The sequence below is a fragment of the Oncorhynchus mykiss genome, chromosome 24 (assembly GCF_013265735.2).
Source record: "Oncorhynchus mykiss isolate Arlee chromosome 24, USDA_OmykA_1.1, whole genome shotgun sequence".
NCBI lineage: Eukaryota > Metazoa > Chordata > Actinopteri > Salmoniformes > Salmonidae > Oncorhynchus > Oncorhynchus mykiss.
Genome location: NC_048588.1, coordinates 37,656,265 through 37,679,342, shown reverse-complemented (window position 1 = coordinate 37,679,342; position 23,078 = coordinate 37,656,265). Strand labels below are relative to the sequence as shown.

General features: G+C 45.8%; 2 protein-coding genes across 3 annotated transcripts in view; both read left to right on the top strand.

The window, feature by feature from the left end:
• The first annotated feature begins 252 nt into the window (after window positions 1-252).
• On the top strand, window positions 253-14,829 carry LOC110503256 (THAP domain-containing protein 5). The gene is made up of 5 exons (XM_036961265.1): window positions 253-439; window positions 1,489-1,672; window positions 2,064-2,848; window positions 7,559-7,745; window positions 13,423-14,829. Exons 1-5 carry the CDS (start codon window positions 363-365, stop codon window positions 13,522-13,524), a joined length of 1,335 nt encoding a protein of 444 aa, XP_036817160.1. The 5' UTR covers window positions 253-362; the 3' UTR covers window positions 13,525-14,829.
• Window positions 14,830-15,053: 224 nt separating this feature from the next.
• wdr62 (WD repeat domain 62) overlaps window positions 15,054-23,078 on the top strand; it is a 64,443-nt gene continuing 56,418 nt past the window's right edge. For both annotated transcript variants that reach the window (XM_036961263.1, XM_036961262.1), the window contains exons 1-7: window positions 15,054-15,616; window positions 16,470-16,561; window positions 16,953-17,015; window positions 18,220-18,277; window positions 20,921-21,091; window positions 22,527-22,664; window positions 22,792-22,974. In XM_036961263.1, coding sequence (XP_036817158.1) covers window positions 15,479-15,616; window positions 16,470-16,561; window positions 16,953-17,015; window positions 18,220-18,277; window positions 20,921-21,091; window positions 22,527-22,664; window positions 22,792-22,974 — 843 coding nt within the window. In that variant the 5' untranslated portion in view covers window positions 15,054-15,478. The remainder of the gene's footprint in view (window positions 15,617-16,469; window positions 16,562-16,952; window positions 17,016-18,219; window positions 18,278-20,920; window positions 21,092-22,526; window positions 22,665-22,791; window positions 22,975-23,078) is intronic.

Below are 23,078 nucleotides of genomic sequence, written 5' to 3'. Positions count from 1 at the left end.
TTCCATGTGTAACTCTGTTGTATGTGTCGAATTGCTATGCTTTATCTTGGCCAGGTCGCAGTTGCAAATTACAACTTGTTCTCAACTAGCCTACCTGGTTAAATAATGGTGAAATAAATAAAATACATTTTAAAAATCGATTTTTCCCAGTCGGAGACTGTTTTTTTTTCCCCATTCGGCGATTTCAGAGTTCCCAGTTGGTTTGAATGCAGCAAAACGTGCGCCACGTGATATGCGAGTCGCATCATTTTGACGTAATGCACACAAGCTAACAGCTGACGAACGCTACAAGTGGATCAGAAAACTGACAACTCACCTTGCCTGGCCAGTTTTAAAGATAACTCTTCAAGGTGGTCGACAAGATGCCGAAGTATTGTTCTGCACCGAACTGCAAGAATGATTCTGGAAACAACAATTCTGATAGGAAAAGCTTCTATAAGTAAGCATGGCTGTATTTGTTGTTAGATTAACTGTAACTATGCGAGCAGTAACGTTCGATATTAATGATTAAACTCGCAGATGTACGATAGAGTTAAATGGCGACTAGTGTGGGTGGACGCGTTTAAAAATAAAAAAATAAAATAACGCATTTTTTTGTGACAAAATGTAAGTTTTATAAGAAAAATATAGTTTTAAACTACTGATTTCAGCACCCAAAAACTAGCCCGAAATTACACATTGTCTTGTGTATTTGCGGGCTATTTTTTTGGCTGCCAAAAACAATAGTTTTGGATACAATTACGTGTATCTGTCATCGGAACTGTAGTCGCCACTCGACTTCAGTTAAGTTTAGTTGGCTACTGTGAATGGCAAGGTGACGGTATCAAGCATTATCATTGTTGCAACCGCTATTACTAGCCTGTTCAACCTCTCTTTCGTATCGCCTGAGATCCCCAAAGATTGGAAAGCTTCCGGGAAATAACATTAAGTCATGTCTCACACATGACGTGTGCTAAACCATGTTGATAGTTAGTTTCCCTAATAATGTATTTGACGTGTGGGCTCCCGAGTGGCGCAGCGGTCTAGCACTGCATCTCAGTGGCGTCACTACAGACACCCTTGTTCGAATCCAGGCTGTATATCACAACAGACCCACTGTATCACAACCGAGTCCCATTGGCCCAGCGTCGTCCGGGTTTGGCCAGTGTTGGCGTCATTGTAAATATATATATATATTTTTAATCCTAACCCCGGTCTCCACAGGAGACCATTTTGCCTTTTGGTAGGCATCATTGTAAATAAGAATTTGTTCTTAAACTGACTTGCCTAGTTTAATAAAGGTTAAATAAAATTAGAACATTCTTATTTACTTACTTAATTAATATAATTGACTTGCCTAGTTAAAAAAAATATATAAAAAAATAAATAAATGTGTAAACTGATCTACTGTGCCACACGGTCAATGTTTCGCAATGTGTGTCACAGTGGCATGAGCTGACTCAAGAAAGGTTGCTGTTGGAAAATTATACTGTTCTCCTGCCCCTGTAGGTTTCCACTGCAGGATCCAGCTCGGTTAGAACAGTGGTTGAAAAACATGGGTCGTGAGGACTGGAGCCCTTCCAGACACCAGTACATCTGCCATGAACATTTTGCATCTTCCAGCTTCAAGCTGCGCTGGGGGATTCGCTACCTGGAGAATAATGCTGTGCCCACTGTCTTCCAGCTCACTGAGGTACACTGGATTCTGAAAGAATTCAGACCCCTTGACATTTTCCACATTTGGTTACGTTACAGCTGTATTCTAAAATGGATTCAATTGTTTTTTGCCACCCTCAAATCTACTCACAATACCCCATAATGACATCACAATACCCCATAATGACATCACTATACTCCGTAATGACATCACAATACCCCATAATGACAAAGCAAAACCAGTTTTTTTTAAAATACATTTTTGTAAACTTATAAAAAAATATCGGGGGGAGGGGGGGGGGCTCCTTGTTGGTTTATGTTCCTTCAAGTTCTACATGAGTTTATTAGATTATTTTTATGCTTTTAGAAAAAAAAGTTTAGTTTCAGAAGTTTGAAAACACTCTTCCTCTTCCCTTTGATTTGGTCAGAAACGTAAAGGTGAGGAACACAGTGAGAGTCAGAAATCCAAAAGGCTGCGACACGGCAGGAAACCACTGACCACCACCTCTTCTGACGTTGGGATGCCAGTTAGCGACTCCACCGACAGTGACAAAACATTGACACTCTATGAGGTCACTGTTAACCCCTCGGCGACTGAGGAGGCACAGCTGCTGGAGGAGCGGGACGTGACAGTGGGCCTTCTGCACACAGCACCTCTGACACTGTCGGCGTTGGAGGGGAGGAGCCATGACGTGGCTGCGGGAGACTTCCCTGTTACGCTGTTCCAGACAGTAGAGGATCTGGGTGGGCTGGACGGGGAGTTGGTGGTGTCACAACAGCTGGAAGAGGTGGTGAGTGGGGTCACAGCGGCCATCTTGACTGAGGGTCATGACCTCGGAACGACTGAAGATGTCGGCAATTTTGTGTTGTCCCCGACGTCTCTGGTCATGGAGAACGTCTCTCCTGAGATGGAGGAGGAGCTGTCTGTCTCCCAGGACGACCATGGTGGTGGGGCTCAGATCATCGCCTACTTTGAGACGATTCCCAACATTTTGTCCAGCGGGGCGACTCAGTTCAGCATCCCCCCAGACACTGTGCTGTCCTCAGCTCTCAGCCCCACACCCATCGTCTCCACACTGCCTATAGTGTCCAAGCACATGCCCCCCTCTCCTGCATCACTTATCCTCACGCTGGAGAGACTGGCGACGGAGGAGGGGGAGACTCCAGAGGAGGACGATATGGAACATCGGGGAAGCCAACTGGAGGAACATCGGTATAGAGAACCCCTTAACCCCTTAACCCTAACCCTTTGACCCTCTACCCCTTGACCCTTAACCCTCTACCCCTTGACCCTTAACCCTCTACCCCTTGACCCTCTACCCCTTGACCCTTAACCCTCTACCCCTTAACCCTAAGAATGATGGTCTTGGGCCTGTTGCCTAACCCAAACCCCGTGTTCAGACTCTTGCCTTAATGTTAGTGCCAGTATGTTATGCTGAGATACCGTGTCACCCCAACATTAATGTGATATCTGAGTGACTCAAATATTACAACAAAATCAATGCGATTAAAAAAAATGTTAACATCCTGAGTAACCCAAACCACTAAGGTCTCCTCTGTTAGCTACAATACCATCCTGAGTAACCCTAACTACCGTCTTCTCTGTTAGCTACAATACCATCCTGAGTAACCCAAACCACTAAGGTCTCCTCTGTTAGCTACAATACCATCCTGAGTAACCCTAACCACTGTACCGTCTCCTCTGTTAGCTACAATACCATCCTGAGTAACCCAAACCACTAAGGTCTCCTCTGTTAGCTACAATACCATCCTGAGTAACCCTAACCACTAAGGTCTCCTCTGTTAGCTACAATACCATCCTGAGTAACCCAAACCACTAAGGTCTCCTCTGTTAGCTACAATACCATCCTGAGTAACCCTAACCACTAAGGTCTCCTCTGTTAGCTACAATACCATCCTGAGTAACCCAAACCACTAAGGTCTCCTCTGTTAGCTACAATACCATCCTGAGTAACCCAAACCACTAAGGTCTCCTCTGTTAGCTACAATACCATCCTGAGTAACCCAAACCACTAAGGTCTCCTCTGTTAGCTACAATACCATCCTGAGTAACCCTAACCACTAAGGTCTCCTCTGTTAGCTACAATACCATCCTGAGTAACCCAAACCACTAAGGTCTCCTCTGTTAGCTACAATACCATCCTGAGTAACCCTAACCACTAAGGTCTCCTCTGTTAGCTACAATACCATCCTGAGTAACCCAAACCACTAAGGTCTCCTCTGTTAGCTACAATACCATCCTGAGTAACCCAAACCACTAAGGTCTCCTCTGTTAGCTACAATACCATCCTGAGTAACCCTAACCACTAACGTCTCCTTTGTTAGCTACAATACCATCCTGAGTAACCCTAACTACCGTCTCCTCTGTTAGCTACAATACCATCCTGAGTAACCCTAACCACTGTACCGTCTCCTCTGTTAGCTACAATACCATCCTGAGTAACCCTAACCACTAACGTCTCCTCTGTTAGCTACAATACCATCCTGAGTAACCCTAACCACTAAGGTCTCCTCTGTTAGCTACAATACCATCCTGAGTAACCCTAACCACTGTACCGTCTCCTCTGTTAGCTACAATACCATCCTGAGTAACCCTAACCACTAACGTCTCCTCTGTTAGCTACAATACCATCCTGAGTAACCCTAACCACTAAGGTCTCCTCTGTTAGCTACAATACCATCCTGAGTAACCCAAACCACTAAGGTCTCCTCTGTTAGCTACAATACCATCCTGAGTAACCCAAACCACTAAGGTCTCCTCTGTTAGCTATAATACCATCCTGAATAACCCTAACCACTAAGGTCTCCTCTGTTAGCTACAATACCATCCTGAGTAACCCTAACCACTGTACCGTCTCCTCTGTTAGCTACAATACCATCCTGAGTAACCCTAACCACTGTACCGTCTCCTCTGTTAGCTACAATACCATCCTGAGTAACCCTAACCACTAACGTCTCCTTTGTTAGCTACAATACCATCCTGAGTAACCCAAACCACTAAGGTCTCCTCTGTTAGCTACAATACCATCCTGAGTAACCCTAACCACTGTACCGTCTCCTCTGTTAGCTACAATACCATGCTGAGTAACCCTAACCACTGTACCGTCTCCTCTGTTAGCTACAATACCATCCTGAGTAACCCTAACCACTAAGGTCTCCTCTGTTAGCTACAATACCATCCTGAGTAACCCTAACTACCGTCTCCTCTGTTAGCTACAATACCATCCTGAGTAACCCTAACCACTAAGGTCTCCTCTGTTAGCTACAATACCATCCTGAGTAACCCTAACCACTATGGTCTCCTCTGTTAGCTACAATACCATCCTGAGTAACCCTAACCACTATGGTCTCCTCTGTTAGCTACAATACCATCCTGAGTAACCCTAACCACTATGGTCTCCTCTGTTAGCTACAATACCATCCTGAGTAACCCTAACCACTAAGGTCTCCTCTGTTAGCTACAATACCATCCTGAGTAACCCAAACCACTAAGGTCTCCTCTGTTAGCTACAATACCATCCTGAGTAACCCAAACCACTAAGGTCTCCTCTGTTAGCTACAATACCATCCTGAGTAACCCTAACCACTGTACCGTCTCCTCTGTTAGCTACAATACCATCCTGAGTAACCCTAACCACTAACGTCTCCTTTGTTAGCTACAATACCATCCTGAGTAACCCTAACTACCATCTCCTCTGTTAGCTACAATACCATCCTGAGTAACCCTAACCACTAAGGTCTCCTCTGTTAGCTACAATACCATCCTGAGTAACCCTAACCACTAAGGTCTCCTCTATTAGCTACAATACCATCCTGAGGAACCCTAACTACCGTCTCCTCTGTTAGCTACAATACCATCCTGAGTAACCCTAACTACCGTCTCCTCTGTTAGCTACAATACCATCCTGAGTAACCCAAACCACTAAGGTCTCCTCTGTTAGCTACAATACCATCCTGAGTAATCCTAACTACCGTCTCCTCTGTTAGCTACAATACCATCCTGAGTAACCCTAACTACCGTCTCCTCTGTTAGCTACAATACCATCCTGAGTAACCCTAACCACTGTACCGTCTCCTCTTTTAGCTACCATACCATCCTGAGTAACCCTAACCACTACGGTCTCCTCTGTTAGCTACAATACCATCCTGAGTAACCCTAACCACTAAGGTCTCCTCTGTTAGCTACAATACCATCCTGAGTAACCCAAACCACTAAGGTCTCCTCTGTTAGCTACAATACCATCCTGAGTAACCCTAACCACTAAGGTCTCCTCTGTTAGCTACAATACCATCCTGAGTAACCCAAACCACTAAGGTCTCCTCTGTTAGCTACAATACCATCCTGAGTAACCCTAACCACTAAGGTCTCCTCTGTTAGCTACAATACCATCCTGAGTAACCCTAACCACTAAGGTCTCCTCTGTTAGCTACAATACCATCCTGAGTAACCCTAACCACTAAGGTCTCCTCTGTTAGCTACAATACCATCCTGAGTAACCCTAACCACTGTACCGTCTCCTCTGTTAGCTACAATACCATCCTGAGTAACCCTAACCACTAACGTCTCCTTTGTTAGCTACAATACCATCCTGAGTAACCCTAACCACTGTACCGTCTCCTCTGTTAGCTACAATACCATCCTGAGTAACCCTAACCACTAACGTCTCCTTTGTTAGCTACAATACCATCCTGAGTAACCCAAACCACTAAGGTCTCCTCTGTTAGCTACAATACCATCCTGAGTAACCCTAACCACTGTACCGTCTCCTCTGTTAGCTACAATACCATGCTGAGTAACCCTAACCACTAAGGTCTCCTCTGTTAGCTACAATACCATCCTGAGTAACCCTAACCACTGTACCGTCTCCTCTGTTAGCTACAATACCATCCTGAGTAACCCTAACTACCGTCTCCTCTGTTAGCTACAATACCATCCTGAGTAACCCTAACCACTAAGGTCTCCTCTGTTAGCTACAATACCATCCTGAGTAACCCTAACTACCGTCTCCTCTGTTAGCTACAATACCATCCTGAGTAACCCTAACCACTGTACCGTCTCCTCTGTTAGCTACCATACCATCCTGAGTAACCCTAACCACTACGGTCTCCTCTGTTAGCTACAATACCATCCTGAGTAACCCTAACCACTAACGTCTCCTCTGTTAGCTACAATACCATCCTGAGTAACCCAAACCACTAAGGTCTCCTCTGTTAGCTACAATACCATCCTGAGTAACCCTAACCACTAAGGTCTCCTCTGTTAGCTACAATATCATCCTGAGTAACCCAAACCACTAAGGTCTCCTCTGTTAGCTACAATACCATCCTGAGTAACCCTAACCACTAAGGTCTCCTCTGTTAGCTACAATACCATCCTGAGTAACCCAAACCACTAAGGTCTCCTCTGTTAGCTACAATACCATCCTGAGTAACCCTAACCACTAAGGTCTCCTCTGTTAGCTACAATACCATCCTGAGTAACCCTAACCACTGTACCGTCTCCTCTGTTAGCTACAATACCATCCTGAGTAACCCTAACCACTAAGGTCTCCTCTGTTAGCTACAATACCATCCTGAGTAACCCTAACCACTAAGGTCTCCTCTGTTAGCTACAATACCATCCTGAGTAACCCTAACTACCGTCTCCTCTGTTAGCTACAATACCATCCTGAGTAACCCTAACCACTAAGGTCTCCTCTGTTAGCTACAATACCATCCTGAGTAACCCTAACCACTAAGGTCTCCTCTGTTAGCTACAATACCATCCTGAGTAACCCTAACCACTAAGGTCTCCTCTGTTAGCTACAATACCATCCTGAGTAACCCAAACCACTAAGGTCTCCTCTGTTAGCTACAATACCATCCTGAGTAACCCTAACCACTGTACTGTCTCCTCTGTTAGCTACAATAAGAACAGCCTGAGTAAGGAGCAGCTGGAAGCCATTGTGATCGAGCTTCAGAAGAAGGTAAAGGTATTGCAGCAGAGACACAGGAGACACCTGGATAAACTTGTGGGTCTGGAAAACACCGTCAACCAACTGAGACAGAACAACTTGCTGAATGAAGAGCGCGTACATCTGCTGGAGAGGGTACGTCATACGTGTCTCAATACTTAATACATAACGACAATACGGGACAATACACATAATGGGACGGAACGGAACATGACCGCCCAGTACGGGACACGACAATACACATAACGGGACGGGACGGAACGGTACATGACGGGCCAGTACGGGACACGACAATACACATAATGGGACGGAACGGTACACGACGGGCCAGTACGGGACACGACAATACGGGACAATACACATAACGGGACGGTACGGGACGGAACGGTACAGGACGGGCCAGTACGGGACACGACAATATGGGACAATACACATAACGGAACGGTACAGGACGGGCCAGTACGGGACACGACAATACGGGACAATACACATAACGGGACGGTATGGAACGGTACAGGACGAGCCAGTACGGGACACGACAATACGGGACAATACACATAACGGGACGGTATGGAACGGTACAGGACGGGCCAGTACGGGACACGACAATATGGGACAATACACATAACGGGACGATACATGACGGGCCAGTACGGGACACGACAATATGGGACAATACACATAACGGAACGGTACAGGACGGGCCAGTACGGGACACGACAATACACATAACGGAACGGTACAGGACGGGCCAGTACGGGACACGACAATACACATAATGGGACGATACATGACGGGCCAGTACGGGACACGACAATACACATAACGGAACGGTACAGGACGGGCCAGTACGGGACACGACAATACACATAACGGAACGGTACAGGACGGGCCAGTACGGGACACGACAATACACATAACGGAACGGTACAGGACGGGCCAGTACGGGACACGACAATACACATAACGGGACGATACATGACGGGCCAGTACGGGACACGACAATACACATAACGGGACGATACATGACGGGCCAGTACGGGACACGACAATACACATAACCGAACGATACATGACGGGCCAGTACGGGACACGACAATACACATAACGGAACGATACATGACGGGCCAGTACAGGACACGACAATACACATAACCGAACGATACATGACGGGCCAGTACGGGACACGACAATACACATAACGGGACGATACATGACGGGCCAGTACGGGACACGACAATATGGGACAATACACATAACGGAACGATACATGACGGGCCAGTACGGGACACGACAATACACATAATGGAACGATACATGACGGGCCAGTACGGGACACGACAATACACATAATGGAACGATACATGACGGGCCAGTACGGGACACGACAATACACATAACCGAACGATACATGACGGGCCAGTACGGGACACGACAATACACATAACCGAACGATACATGACGGGCCAGTACGGGACACGACAATACACATAACCGAACGATACATGACGGGCCAGTACGGGACACGACAATATGGGACAATACACATAACGGAACGGTACAGGACGGGCCAGTACGGGACACGACAATATGGGACAATACACATAACGGAACGATACATGACGGGCCAGTACGGGACACGACAATATGGGACAATACACATAACGGAACGATACATGACGGGCCAGTACGGGACACGACAATATGGGACAATACACATAACGGAACGGTACAGGAAGGGCCAGTACGGGACACGACAATACACATAACGGAACGATACAGGACGGGCCAGTACGGGACACGACAATACACATAACGGGACGATACATGACGGGCCAGTACGGGACACGACAATACACATAACGGAACGGTACAGGAAGGGCCAGTACGGGACACGACAATATGGGACAATACACATAACGGAACGGTACATGACGGGCCAGTACGGGACACGACAATTCAACACATAACCAATATGTAACAATACATCACAATATATACAGTGCACCGGGAAGTTTTCAGACCCCTTGACTTTCCCCACATTTTGTTACAGCCTTATTCTAACATGGTTTAAATGAAATGTCCTCATCCAATCTACACACAATACCTAATACGTTGTTGCAGCGCTCCACCAAATCAGGCCTTTATGGTAGAGTGGCCAGACGGAAGCCACTTCTCAGTAAAAGGCACATGACAACCCACTTGGAGTTTGTCAAAAGGCACCAATGGGACTCAGGCCATGAGAAACAAGATTCTCTGGATCTGACAAAAACCAAGATTGAACTCATTGGCCTGAATGCCGAGCGTCACATCTGGAGATAACCTGGCACCATCCCTACGGTGAAGCATGGTGGTGGCGGCAACATGCTGTGGGGATGTTTTTCAGCGGCTGGGACTGGGAGACTAGTAAGGATCGAGGCAAAGATGAACGAATCAAAGTACAGAGATCCTTGATGAAAACTTGCTCCAGAGCACACAGGACCCGAGACTGGGGTGAAGGTTCACCTTCCAACAGGACAAAGATCCTAAGCACACAGCCAAGACAACGAAGGAGTGGCATAAGGAAAAGTCTTTGAATGTTTTTGATTGGCCCAGCCAGAGCCTGGACTTGAACCTGATCGAGCATCTCTGGAAAGACCTGAAAAAAGCTGTGCTGCGACGCTCCCCATCCAACCTGACAGAGCTTGAGAGGATCTGCAGAGAAGAATGGGAGAAACTCCCCAAATGCAGGTATGCCAACCTTGTAGCATCATACCCATGAAGACTCAAGGCTGAAATTGGTCATCCTCCACCAAACTTTACAGTTGGCACTATGCATTCAGGCAGGAAGTGTACTCCTGATCTTAGGCTTGTGTGCGGCTGCTCAACCATGGAAACCGATTTTCATGAAGCTCCCGACGAACAGTTCTTGTGCTGACGTTGCTTCCAGAGGCAGTTTGGAACTCGGTAGGGAGGGTTGCAACCGAGGACAGACGATTTCTACGTGCTTCAGCACTTGACTGTCATGTTCTGTGACCTTGTGTGGCCTACGACTTCGCGGCTGAGCCGTTGTTGCTCCTAGACGTTTCCACTTCACAAAACCAGCCCTTACAGTTGACTGGGGGGCAGCTCCAGCAGGGCAGACATTTAACTGACATGTTGGAAAGACGGCATCCTATGACGGTGCTACGTTGAAAGTCACTGAGCTCTTCAGTATGGGCCATTCTACTGCCAATGTTTGTCTATGGAGATTGCATGGCCGTTTGTTTGAATTTATATACGCCGGTCAGCAATGCGTTTGGCTGAAATAGCCAGTCATTTGAAGGCGTGTCCCCATACTTTTGGCCATGTAGTGTCCGTTAAGGCTCAGTTGATAGCGCATGTCTCCTGAAATGGCTGGGTTGTGGGTTCGTTTCCCTTGGGGGACACTACAACAAAATGTATGCATCCACTATTATAAGTCAATCTGGATAAGAGGGCTGCTGAAATCACTCAATGTAAAAATAAATAAATAAATAAATACTACATGATAGAACGTTTTATATATAATATGTACAGGGCATTCAGAAAGTATTGACCCTTGAACCTTCCACATTTTGTTACATTACAGCTTTATTCTAAATTGAATTCAAAGTTTAACTCCTCAATCTACACACAATACCTCATAATAACAAAACAGAACCAGGTTTAGAAAATGTTGCACATTATTCACATAAAGCACCCTTTACTCAGTCCTTTTGTAGAAGCACCTTTGGCAGCGATTACAGCCTCGAGTCGTCTTAGTTATGACGCTACAAGCTTGGCACATCTGTATTTGGTGGAGTTTCTCCCATATCTTCTCTGCAGATCCTCTCAAACTCTGTCAGGTTGGATGGGGAGTGTCGCTGCGCAGCATGTCCGGATGCTGGCTGGGCCACTCAAGGACATTCAGAGACTTGTCCCGAAGCCACTCTTATGTCGTCTTGGCTGTATGCTTAGGGTCGTTGTCTTGATGGAAGGTGACCCTTCGCCCCAGTCTGAGAACCTGCTCCAGAGCGCTCAGGACTTCAAGGATTGCGCTCTGTTTCTCATTCCCTCGATCCTGACTCGTCTCCCAGTCGCTATCGCTGAAAAACATCCCCACAGCATGATGCTTCCACCACCATGCTTCACGGTAGGGATGATGCCAGGTTTCCTCCAGACGTGATGTTTGGCATTCAGGAAAAATAGTTCAATCTTGGTTTCATCAGACCAGAGTATCTTGTTTCTCATGGTCTGAGAGTCTTTTAGGTGCCTTTGGGTAAACTCCAAGCGTGTTGTCATGTGCCTTTTACTGAGGAGTGGCTTCCGTCTGGTCACTCGACCATAAAGGCCTGATTTGATGGAGTGCTGCAGAGATGGTTGTTCTTCTATCATCACAGAGGAACTTGAGGTCTGTCATTGACAATCGGGTTCTTGGTCACGTTCCTGACCAATGCCCTTCTCCCGAGTGGCGCAGCGGTCTAAGGCACTGCGTCTCAGTGCTAGAGGTTTCACTACAGACCCTGGTTTGATTCCAGGCTGTATCACAACCAGCCCTGATTGGGAGTCCCGTAGGGCGGCACACAATTGGCCCAGCGTTGTCCGGGTTTGGCCAGGTTAGGAAGTCATTGTAAATAAGAATTTGTTCTTAACTGACTTACCTAGTTAAATTAAATTATCCTCTGATTGCTCATTTTGGCCTGTCTTGGTGGTTCCAAACTGCTTCCATTTGAGAGTGATAGAGGCCACTGTGTTCTTGGGTCCCTTCAATGCTGCAGACAATTTTTGCCACCCTTCTCCAGATCTATGCCTCGATACAATCTTGTCTAAGCATTCCTTCGACCTCATGGCTTGGGTTTTTCTCTGAAATGCACTGTCAACTGTGGGAGTTGATATAGACAGGTGAGTGCCTTTCCAAATCATGTCAAGGAAGGATGATCTATGGAAACAGGATGCACCTGAGCTCAATTTAGATTCTCATAGCAAAGGGTCTGAATACTTATATAAATATTTTTTATACATTTGCAAAAATTTCTAAACCTGTTTTTGCTTTGTCATTATTGGGTATTGATTGTTGATTGAGAATGTTTTTAAAATACATTTTAGAATAAGGCTGTAATGTAACAAAATGTGAATGCACTGAATCTCGAGAGTCCAGCAGCATACCACCCTGCATCCCGCTGCTGGCCTCTGAAGCTAAGCAAGGTTGGTTCTGATAAGACCAGCTGCTGGCCTCTGAAGCTAAGCAGGGTCGGTTCTGATAAGACCAGCTGCTGGCCTCAGAAGCTAAGCAGGGTCGGTTCTGATAAGACCAGCTGCTGGCCTCAGAAGCTAAGCAGGGTCGGTTCTGATAAGACCAGCTGCTGGCCTCTGAAGCTAAGCAGGGTTGGTTCTGATAAGACCAGCTGCTGGCCACTGAAGCTAAGCAGGGTTGGTTCTGATAAGACCAGCTGCTGGCCACTGAAGCTAAGCAGGGTTGGTTCTGACAAGACCAGCTGCTGGCCTCAGAAGCTAAGCAGGGTCGGTTCTGATAAGGCCAGCTGCTGCTGCTGGAAGTGGTGTCGGAGGGCCAGTAGGAGGCACTCTTTCCTCTGGTTAAAAAAAATAAAAGCACCCAATGTCCCTGTGATTGAGGACATTGCCCTGAGGACATTGCTGTGATTTATAAAATGTGCAGGATTACATGATAAACAGTAAGAATACTGGTAGAACTAATGTTTTCAAACTGATGGCTGATTCTGCTTTATGATACCCCTCTCTCTCTGATAAAATAAATAATAACATTCCCCAAACATTTGTCAAACTGTACCTGAACATATTTGTTCTTTCCCAGGTGTGTATCCAGACCAGTGCTGCTGTATCGGAGGCAGGAGAGACCGTGGCTATCATCTATGAACAGGACAACACAGCATACCTCTATGACGGATCGGGTTAAACAGCGTACCTCTATGCCTTGTCTAGTATAAAGACCGATAAAGGTTAGGGTCCAGAACAGAGACGGGGTCAGGTACCAGAACATATACAGGACGGGGTTAGGGTCCAGAACAGACAGACACAGGACGGGGTTAGGGTCCAGAACAGAGACGGGTCAGGTACCAGAACAGACAGACACGGGATGGGGTCATGGTCCAGAACAGACAGACACGGGGTCAGGGTCCAGGACAGACAAACAGACACGGGACGGGGTCAGGGTCCAGAACATATATACGGGATGGGTTCCAGGACACACGGGTCAGGGTCCAGAACAGACAGACACGGGACGGGGTCAGGGTCCAGAACAGACAGACACGGGACGGGGTCAGGGTCCAGAACAGACAGACACGGGGTCAGGGTCCAGAACAGACAGACACGGGACGGGGTCAGGGTCCAGAACAGACAGGCGAGATAGGTAGTTGTTACCTTGCTAAAGTGATGAGGAATCTAGCTGATATGAACCCTGCACTTTATGTGATGTGAAAATCAGAAACTTTATTGTCTATTCTTGGAATATCAGAAGATGGAGACTGATCTGTTTGCATGAACTTGTCTGTTTTATTATTTATTAGTGTCTTAGGTCATATTATAAACTGGGTGGTTCCAGCCCTGAAAGCTGTGGTATATCAGACTGTATACCACGGCTATGGGCTGTGTCCAGGCACTCTGTGTTGCGTTGTGCGTAAGAACAGCCCTTAGCCGTGGTATATTGGCCATATACCACACCCCCTCAGACCTTAACACTTATTAGAAAACTGTGTGGTTTGAGTGCTGATTGGCATAACAGACTGTATACCACGGTATGACAAATCAGTTTTACTGCTCTAATTACGTTGGTAACCAGTTTATAATAGCAATAAGGCACTTTGGGGGGGTTTGTGGTATATGGTCAATATACCACGGCTAAGGGCTGTGTCCAGGCACTCCGCGTTGCGTCATGCTAAAGAACAGCCCTTAGCTGTGGTACATTGACCATATACCACACCCCCTCAGGCCTTATTGAGTAATTATTTTACTAGTGTTTGTCAGTTATTACATTTTGGAGAGACATTAGTCAGCCTGTAGGTGAAGTGGCATCACTGGAGTTAGTTTTGCTGGGACAGTGGAAATGTACTAAAATTGGTATTCTGTTTTGTTTAATCTTATAATTTTATCCCCTGCTGTAAATGTAATTTTCTTTCAGAATGTCAGTTTGATGTTGAAAAATTTGCTCCGTCAGCTTGTTGTTTGTTTGTTAAAGTATTGACAATACAATATTGATTTGCACTGACATTTTCCCTCCATTACTTGTAATTTATTGATAACATTTTAATAGTCAATTATTTCATTATGATAATCCTGTTTACATTGCTTCCGGAAATGTATTGGCGAGATTAGACGTTCTCAAACCAATCGTCATTGTCACGGGAGGACCAATCACAGGAGAGAGTCACGGGTAGGTTCTCGCGCAGCGGCAGTTCACAATCAGAGAAGACGGTTTATATTTGAATCTGTGTCCCGCGCTTCAACGCAACGACGTTGAAGTAAAAAAAAGAAGAAAAGAGTCAGGTTTCATCGCTCTTGACTTGCCGTACTTTTCCGAAGTGTTTCTAAACCAGAGGAAGCAAGAATGAATATTATATATAATAAAAATATATAATATATTATAAAATATATATTTTTTAAATCAGAATTTAAAAAATGTTTTTTACGTATTTGTAATAATATCTGTGAATACCGTCAGACAAGCCTGAAGTTTATTTAACATTGGCAACCCTCCCCAAAACATATTTTTTGTTGGTTGCTGTGCGGATGAGGATCTAAAAGTGGCTAGCAACTTAGGCTAATGTTAGTCACGAACGGGATCATCATTTTGAGATTTATCAGCCAGTGAAGTAGCAAGCGTCTTGGCTAAATCTTGAATAATTTCTGTGACTATGGCGGAGGGAGCGGGGATAAATTCATTTACCTCCAGGGTTACAAAAAGAGTTAGCAATGTGAATGTTGCTCCTGCACCCGCAAACATGCGACGGAAAAGTCGACAACAAAGTCAAAGGCGGACTACACACAACCGGGTATGTTTATTATCATGTCTTCTAGGTAGCTAAATGGGCTAGCTAACTTCTGTTCTGTAACATTAGTGCCTCTTGTTTGGTCTTGGCTGGCTTCTTCGCATGCCAAACATGTAGCGAACTTAGTCAGATGGTTGTTTGTTGTCAACTAGTTGGAGTTAGTGTCTTCGCTATCGTTTAACATTAACGTTAGCTAGTAACTGTAAAGAAGCAGCCCATATGTTAAGTTAGTACTATATAGGGCCGCGAATTATTAGACTTTTCCAAACAATTGGATTGAACACTTTTTATTGGGAACTATTCGGCGATTCAGCAGGTCTTTCCGAGTTGGAAGGTGGTAGATGGTTCAACCCTTTCCATCAGAACCGTCTACCGATTACGGATACCACCTTCCAACTCGGGAAACCGTGATGCTAAAAACCTGTACAGTCAAGTCGTTAACCAAATACCAATCTATTTGACCTGGAAACCCGACGCTGAATTACATTTTAATTCTACGTCCGGTAGAAATTGGTGTTTGAATCAGGAAAGTTTTCCCTCACGACCTCTACAAGCCAGAAACTTGAATAAATGTCATATTTTAAAATACTTTACCGGTTGTCGGTTCTGGTTGGTCATTTTTGTCGGTAGGAATTTGAGACAATATATCCACATTAATGTAGAATTACATCAACTTTTCAGAGCTGATAAGTGCCTCCTGATTTCTGTCACCTGAAGCATACACACAATAAAAAATATATGCATGAGACATATGCATACTGGATGGTACTTTATAGGCAGTGATGTAGCTAGTCCATTATTAGAGTGGGCTTGTATTGTGCATCATGTCAGTGAGTGTTGCCTATTTGTGTGCCAGGTGGTTCTGGAGCGGGTCCTGGGCATCACCACCTCTAACGGCAGTGGGCTGGCCTGTGACCCCAACACTGGCCTGGTGGCCTACCCAGCTGGGTAAGACTAGCTGCAATTGCAAAATTAAAGTGGTGGCAATTCAAGGAGTTGGTCTAATGGTGCTCTCTGATGTCATCGGCCTCCTCCTTGTTTGTGGGAACACCCCCCCCCCCCCCCCCCACACACACACACACACACACACACACTTGTGCCATGTCCAGAGGACTCCGGGACCACCTATTGAGATGTTTCATTAGTTAAGTAAATCAGATGATAAATAAGGTTCTAGGGGGGCTTTAGTGGGTCTTTAACCCTAACCTGCAAGACTGGCCTCTAACTAACCCGTTACTAACTAACACTTCAAAGAAGATATCTGTTGAATAGGCTACATTATGTAAATACTAAAGTTATAGTAGCTAGTCATCTTTATACAGTTTGTTTTGTTATCCAGGTGTGTTGTTGTAATCCTGCACCCAAAGAAAAACAAACAGACCCACATCCTCAACACTTCAAGGTGAGATATTTACTTGTGTTTTATTGTTGTTCTCGCTCTCTTCTAGGGTGTTTATTTAGTCATGTCCTGATAAGTATACATTAGATGTGTGCACTACACAGGGCTAGAACATATGTGCAACTTCTCCAATCCATCACATTGATCGAGTCATCTGTACTCAAGAGGGGATTGCTCAGTCTCGTCATGGTGACTCCAGACAGACTTGGTAGACAGACTGTGTAGTACGTTATGGGGCTGGGCGATAATGGCCAGAATATCATATCACAATATTTTTCTAATTTCTTTTTTTAAATGTTTCTGAATTGTAAAAGTTACAGTATGTTTTTATATAACTTGTGATTGACTGTAGAATCGCAACACATTAATTATATTCTTATGGTTGTATTCTCAACCAAACTTGAATAAAACTGACAGTGAAGTAGTCCAATTTGTAGAACTTGTCATTTCATTTAGCACTATCAATTATTAGAGTGGGCTTGGGGGCGGCAGGTAGCCTAGTGGTTAGAGGGGCGGCAGGTAGCCTAGTGGTTAGAGGGGCGGCAGGTAGCCTAGTGGTTAGAGGGGCGGCAGGTAGCCTAGTGGTTAGAGGGGCGGCAGGTAGCCTAGTGGTTAGAGGGGCGGCAGGTAGCCTAGTGGTTAGAGTGTAGAGGCTGCAAAATCTGTCGTTCTGCCCTTGAACAAGGCAGTTAACCCACTGTTCCTAGGCCGTGATTGTAAATAAGAACTTGTTTTTATTAACTGACTTGCCTAGTTTAATTTAAAAAAAAACATTGGTATAGATGGTCTTGTAAAAACCAATACCGATATGTGGATCCATACGGGTCTACATGTTGTTGGACTGTACAGGGTAGTTACACTGTTACCCATCCACAGCCTAGAACATGCTGCTTTCTGTTGTTGATGTTATGGAACTACAGTGTGTGTATGTGGAGTGGCAGTAATGAAGTTAAAATGTCACATTTTATAACTTTCACTGTTCTCTAGGAGGTCATAAAACGGTTAAAGTACGAAGCTCACATGCACATGTCAAGGGAAACTCCCAGAGTTAAAATGTCTGAACCTTTAAACTGAGTTTAAAATCCCTTTCAGATTGCTGCTGAGTAAAATGTTCTCCCTAATGTAAATGTGAGCCCGGCCTCAGCCCTCTCCTCTGCCTCAGCCCTCTGCTCTCTCATTAATTCGCTTGTCTGTTTGTGTTTCCCAGAAAAACCTTCACCGCCTTGGCCTTCTCTCAGGATGGAAAGTATTTGGTCACTGGTGAGGTAAGTGTTTGGGAATGTTCCGGAAGAAGAAAAAGATGTTGGTTGGTGTGTATATGCACTTTGCTGTATTTGTATAATAGTCAGTGAGACGGTGGACTAACGTGTGTGTGTGTGTGTGTGTGTGTGTGTGTGCTAGTTGGTTGATGGTTATATAAAAGCTGTTGTGCTGCTAGAGACCAGGTCATGCTGTAAATTCTACTTGTTGTCACAGTAAGTGATATACGAGCCTCCTGTCTTGCCCTCAGTGGTCTATGGTTGGCTGCTCTCGAGCTGACTGTACTGTTGCCGTGGTGATTGGGAGTGTATCCTACTGTTGTTTTACTTTCTGTTATGACCAGCAGGCTTCTTCCACGGGTTCTTTAAAGGAACCCTGTCGATATCTGGGACGGTTCTTAAAGGAAACCTGTCGATATCTGGGACGGTTCTTTAAGGAACCCTGTCGATATCTGGGACGGTTCCTTAAGGAACCCTGTCGATATCTGGGACGGTTCTTTAAGGAACCCTGTCGATATCTGGGACGGTTCTTTAAGGAACCCTGTCGATATCTGGGACGGTTCTTTAAGGAACCCTGTCGATATCTGGGACGGTTCCTTAAGGAACCCTGTCGATATCTGGGACGGTTCCTTAAGGAACCCTGTCGATATCTGGGACGGTTCCTTAAGGAACCCTGTCGATATCTGGGACGGTTCCTTAAGGAACCCTGTCGATATCTGGGACGGTTCTTTAAGGAACCCTGTCGATATCTGGGACGGTTCTTTAAGGAACCCTGTCGATATCTGGGACGGTTCCTTAAGGAACCCTGTCGATATCTGGGACGGTTTTAACATTTGTGTTATAAAATGTTTAGTGATGTCCTACACAGTTTTAGTGTAATTTCATGTCTATTGACTGTTTAGTGGTGAGCTAAACCGGAGACTGCTTCTCTGTGACATTTTCCAGTAGGATCCCTGTGGTGGTTTAATACAAAAAAATGACCAGTCGTTGTCAGCGCTCTCTATAACCTGTCTGGTTTTCTGATCATATTGGAACTCCCTGCTATACAGTGCATTCAGAAAGTATTCAGACCCCTTGACTTTTTCCACATAAAATCCTCATCTACCCACAATGCCCTATAATGACAAAGTGAAACAGTTTAAAAAATATATATATTTGAATGTATGAAAAATAAAATACCTTATTTACATAAGTATTCAGACTCTTTGCTATGAGACTTGAAATTGAGCTCAGGTGCATCCTGTTTCCATTGATCATCCTTGAGATGTTTCTTCAATTTGGAGTCCACCTGTGGTAAATTCAATTGATTGGACATGATTTGGAAAGGCACACACCTGTCTATGCAAGGTCCCACATTTGACAGTGCATGTCAGAGTAAAAACCAAGCCATGAGGTTGAAGGAATTGTCCGTAGAGCTCCGAGACAGGATTGTGTCGAGGAACAGATCTGGGAAAGGGTACCAAAACATTTCTGCAGCATTGAAGGTCCAAGAACAGTGGCCTACATTATTCTTTTTATTTTAAAATTTTTTTTAATGTAATTTTTTGTTGTTGTTACTTAGGCAAGTCAGTTAATTAAGAACAAATTCTTATTTACAATGACAGCCTACCCCAGTCAAACCCAAACCTGGATGACGCTGGGCCAAATGCGCGCTGTCCAATGGGACTCCAAATCACTGCCGGTTGTGAAACAGCCTGGAATCGAGCCAGGGTCAGTAGTAACGCCTGACACCACTGTGCCACTCGGGAGCCTTTTTTAAAAGAAGTTTGGAACCACCAAGACTCTTCCTAGAGCTGGCCGCCTGGCCAAAACTGAGCAATCGGGTGAGAAGGGCCTTGGTCTGGGAGGTGACCAAGAAACCTGATGGTCACTCTGACAGAGCTCCGGAGTTCCTCTGTGGTTATGGGAGAACCTTCCCGAAGGACAACCATCTTTACAATCTGACCTTTATGGTAGAGTAGCCAGATGGAAGCCACTCCTCAGCAAAAGGCGTGCGTATTGCACCTCCTTTTAATTTTTTTTTTTAAAGGAAGCATATAATTATCTGAGGCAGCTCTTTGTCATGTCCCGGCGTGTTCCTCAGTCCTGTAGAAGTTTAAAATCTATTTTCAGTTTGTTTTTGCAACAGAGATGTACAGCTCCTTGGTGAGAGCTATGATTAGTCAGCGCCCTCACCTCCTAGTGTGGGCAAAGACCTGCTATTGTCATCTACTCCAAGCTCTAAACTTCTCTGATCTGCTTTACATTCCTCCCCCCTGTTCATTGACAAACCATTTTAATTTGAATATGTTTATAATTTAGCAGATGCTCTTATCCAGAGCGACTCACAGGGGCAATTAGGGTTAAGTGCCTTGCTCAATGGCACATCGACAGATTTTTCACCTAGTCGGCTCTGGGATTTGAACCAGCAAACGTTTGCTCACTGGCCCAACGCTTTTAACACCCAATGTTGACACAACTTTACTTTTTTATTTTATTTTGGAGGTTAATTGTTGCCACAGCGCTGACTCAACAGTTTCTCTAATGCTCTGGTTTCAACTCGAACTATCAGCCCAACTGCCATGACATTCAGCATTCAACCCCCCCGGGGCTCTGGCTCTCCTTTTTGTTTCTGCTCAAATCATTGACTGGATGGTTCTGTCTCTGCAGAGTGGTCACATGCCCTGTGTGCGGGTTTGGGACGTGGCCGAGCAGGCCCAGGTGGCAGAGGTACAGTGCCATAAGTACGGGGTGGCCTGCGTGGCCTTCTCAACCAACAGCAGCTACATCGTGTCCGTAGGCTACCAGCACGATATGACCGTCAGCGTCTGGGAGTGGAGGGTAAGTTAAAGACATGGGTTCGTTTGTTTGTTTTTTCTTTCAGAGACGTGAGCCTGTTAAGTGACAGAGGTGTAGAGTTGCACTTTTCCTTTCCACTACATTGGTTCCATTGCACCAGGCAACTGCTGAAATATGGATTCCCAGGATGTCTACTCTGCTGGCTGGATAGTACTGGGGTTAAGGTATGGCTGGGCTATGGCTTCAGCCTGGATGATAGTACTGGGGTTAAGGTATGGCTGGGCTATGGCTTCAGCCTGGAGGATAGTACTGGGGTTAAGGTATGGCTGGGCTTCAGCCTGGAGGATAGTACTGGGGTTAAGGTATGGCTGGGCTTCAGCCTGGAGGATAGTACTGGGGTTAAGGTATGGCTGGGCTTCAGCCTGGAGGATAGTACTGGGGTTAAGGTATGGCTGTGGCTTCAGCCTGGAGGATAGTACTGGGGTTAAGGTATGGCTGTGGCTTCAGCCTGGAGGATAGTACTGGGGTTAAGGTATGGCTGTGGCTTCAGCCTGGATGATAGTACTGGGGTTAAGGTATGGCTGGGCTGGGCTTCAGCCTGGAGGATAGTACTGGGGTTAAGGTATGGCTGGGCTTCAGCCTGGAGGATAGTACTGGGGTTAAGGTATGGCTGGGCTTCAGCCTGGAGGATAGTACTGGGGTTAAGGTATGGCTGGGCTTCAGCCTGGAGGATAGTACTGGGGTTAAGGTATGGCTGGGCTTCAGCCTGGAGGATAGTACTGGGGTTAAGGTATGGCTGGGCTTCAGCCTGGAGGATAGTACTGGGGTTAAGGTATGGCTGGGCTTCAGCCTGGAGGATAGTACTGGGGTTAAGGTATGGCTGTGGCTTCAGCCTGGAGGATAGTACTGGGGTTAAGGTATGGCTGGGCTTCAGCCTGGAGGATAGTACTGGGGTTAAGGTATGGCTGGGCTTCAGCCTGGAGGATAGTACTGGGGTTAAGGTATGGCTGTGGCTTCAGCCTGGATGATAGTACTGGGGTTATGGTATGGCTGGGCTGGGCTTCAGCCTGGAGGATAGTACTGGGGTTAAGGTATGGCTGGGCTTCAGCCTGGAGGATAGTACTGGGGTTAAGGTATGGCTGGGCTTCAGCCTGGAGGATAGTACTGGGGTTAAGGTATGGCTGGGCTTCTTGGGAGGGGGCAGGGAATCCCAGAGTCTGTACTTTTATGTCCTGTCATTTGATCTGTCTGCTAAGTTGTTGAAGGGTGTCCAGACTGACTGAATAATGATAGTCCAAACGTTCTTCACAACAACAACAACAACAACATCCTGCAATCTGTTATCAGTTCTGACAGCAGTCTGGTCAAAGGCCGTCAACTAGAGGCCACAGAAATCCCTGTGTTACTTAAAATAACCCGAGCTCTGTGAAACTGACATGACATTTTGTAAACCCTCTTGTCCTGTGTGTTTTTGTAGAAGGGGACGGTGATAGCGTCCAACAAGGTGTCTAGCAGAGTTCTGTCCGTCTCCTTCTCTGAAGACAACAGCTACTTCGTCACGGCAGGAAACCGACACGTCAAGTTCTGGTACCTCGACGCCTCTAAAGAGAGACGGGTCAGGACATTGTTGTTGTTATTATGATTAAGTATTTTACATGCCATATTGTTTGTACTCCATCCATGTATAAAGGGCGTCTGAGTAATGGGTTGATTCTGGATGTTTACTATGGCTCCTCCCCCAGGTGAACAGCACGGTGCCTCTGATTGGCCGATCAGGATTGCTAGGGGAACAGAGGAACAGCATGTTCTGTGGTCTGTCGTGTGGGCGGGGCAACATGGCCAGCAGCACCTATTGCATCACTTCCTCTGGCCTGCTGTGTCAGTTCAACAGCAGGAGGATGCTTGACGCCTGGGTGGACCTCAAGGTCAGTATGGCCCTAACTGACCCCTGACCCTAACTGACCCCTGAACCTCTCGCTGTCCCTATTTTGATATCTGAAAATTCTTGCAACCAACCAGGTTAAAAAAT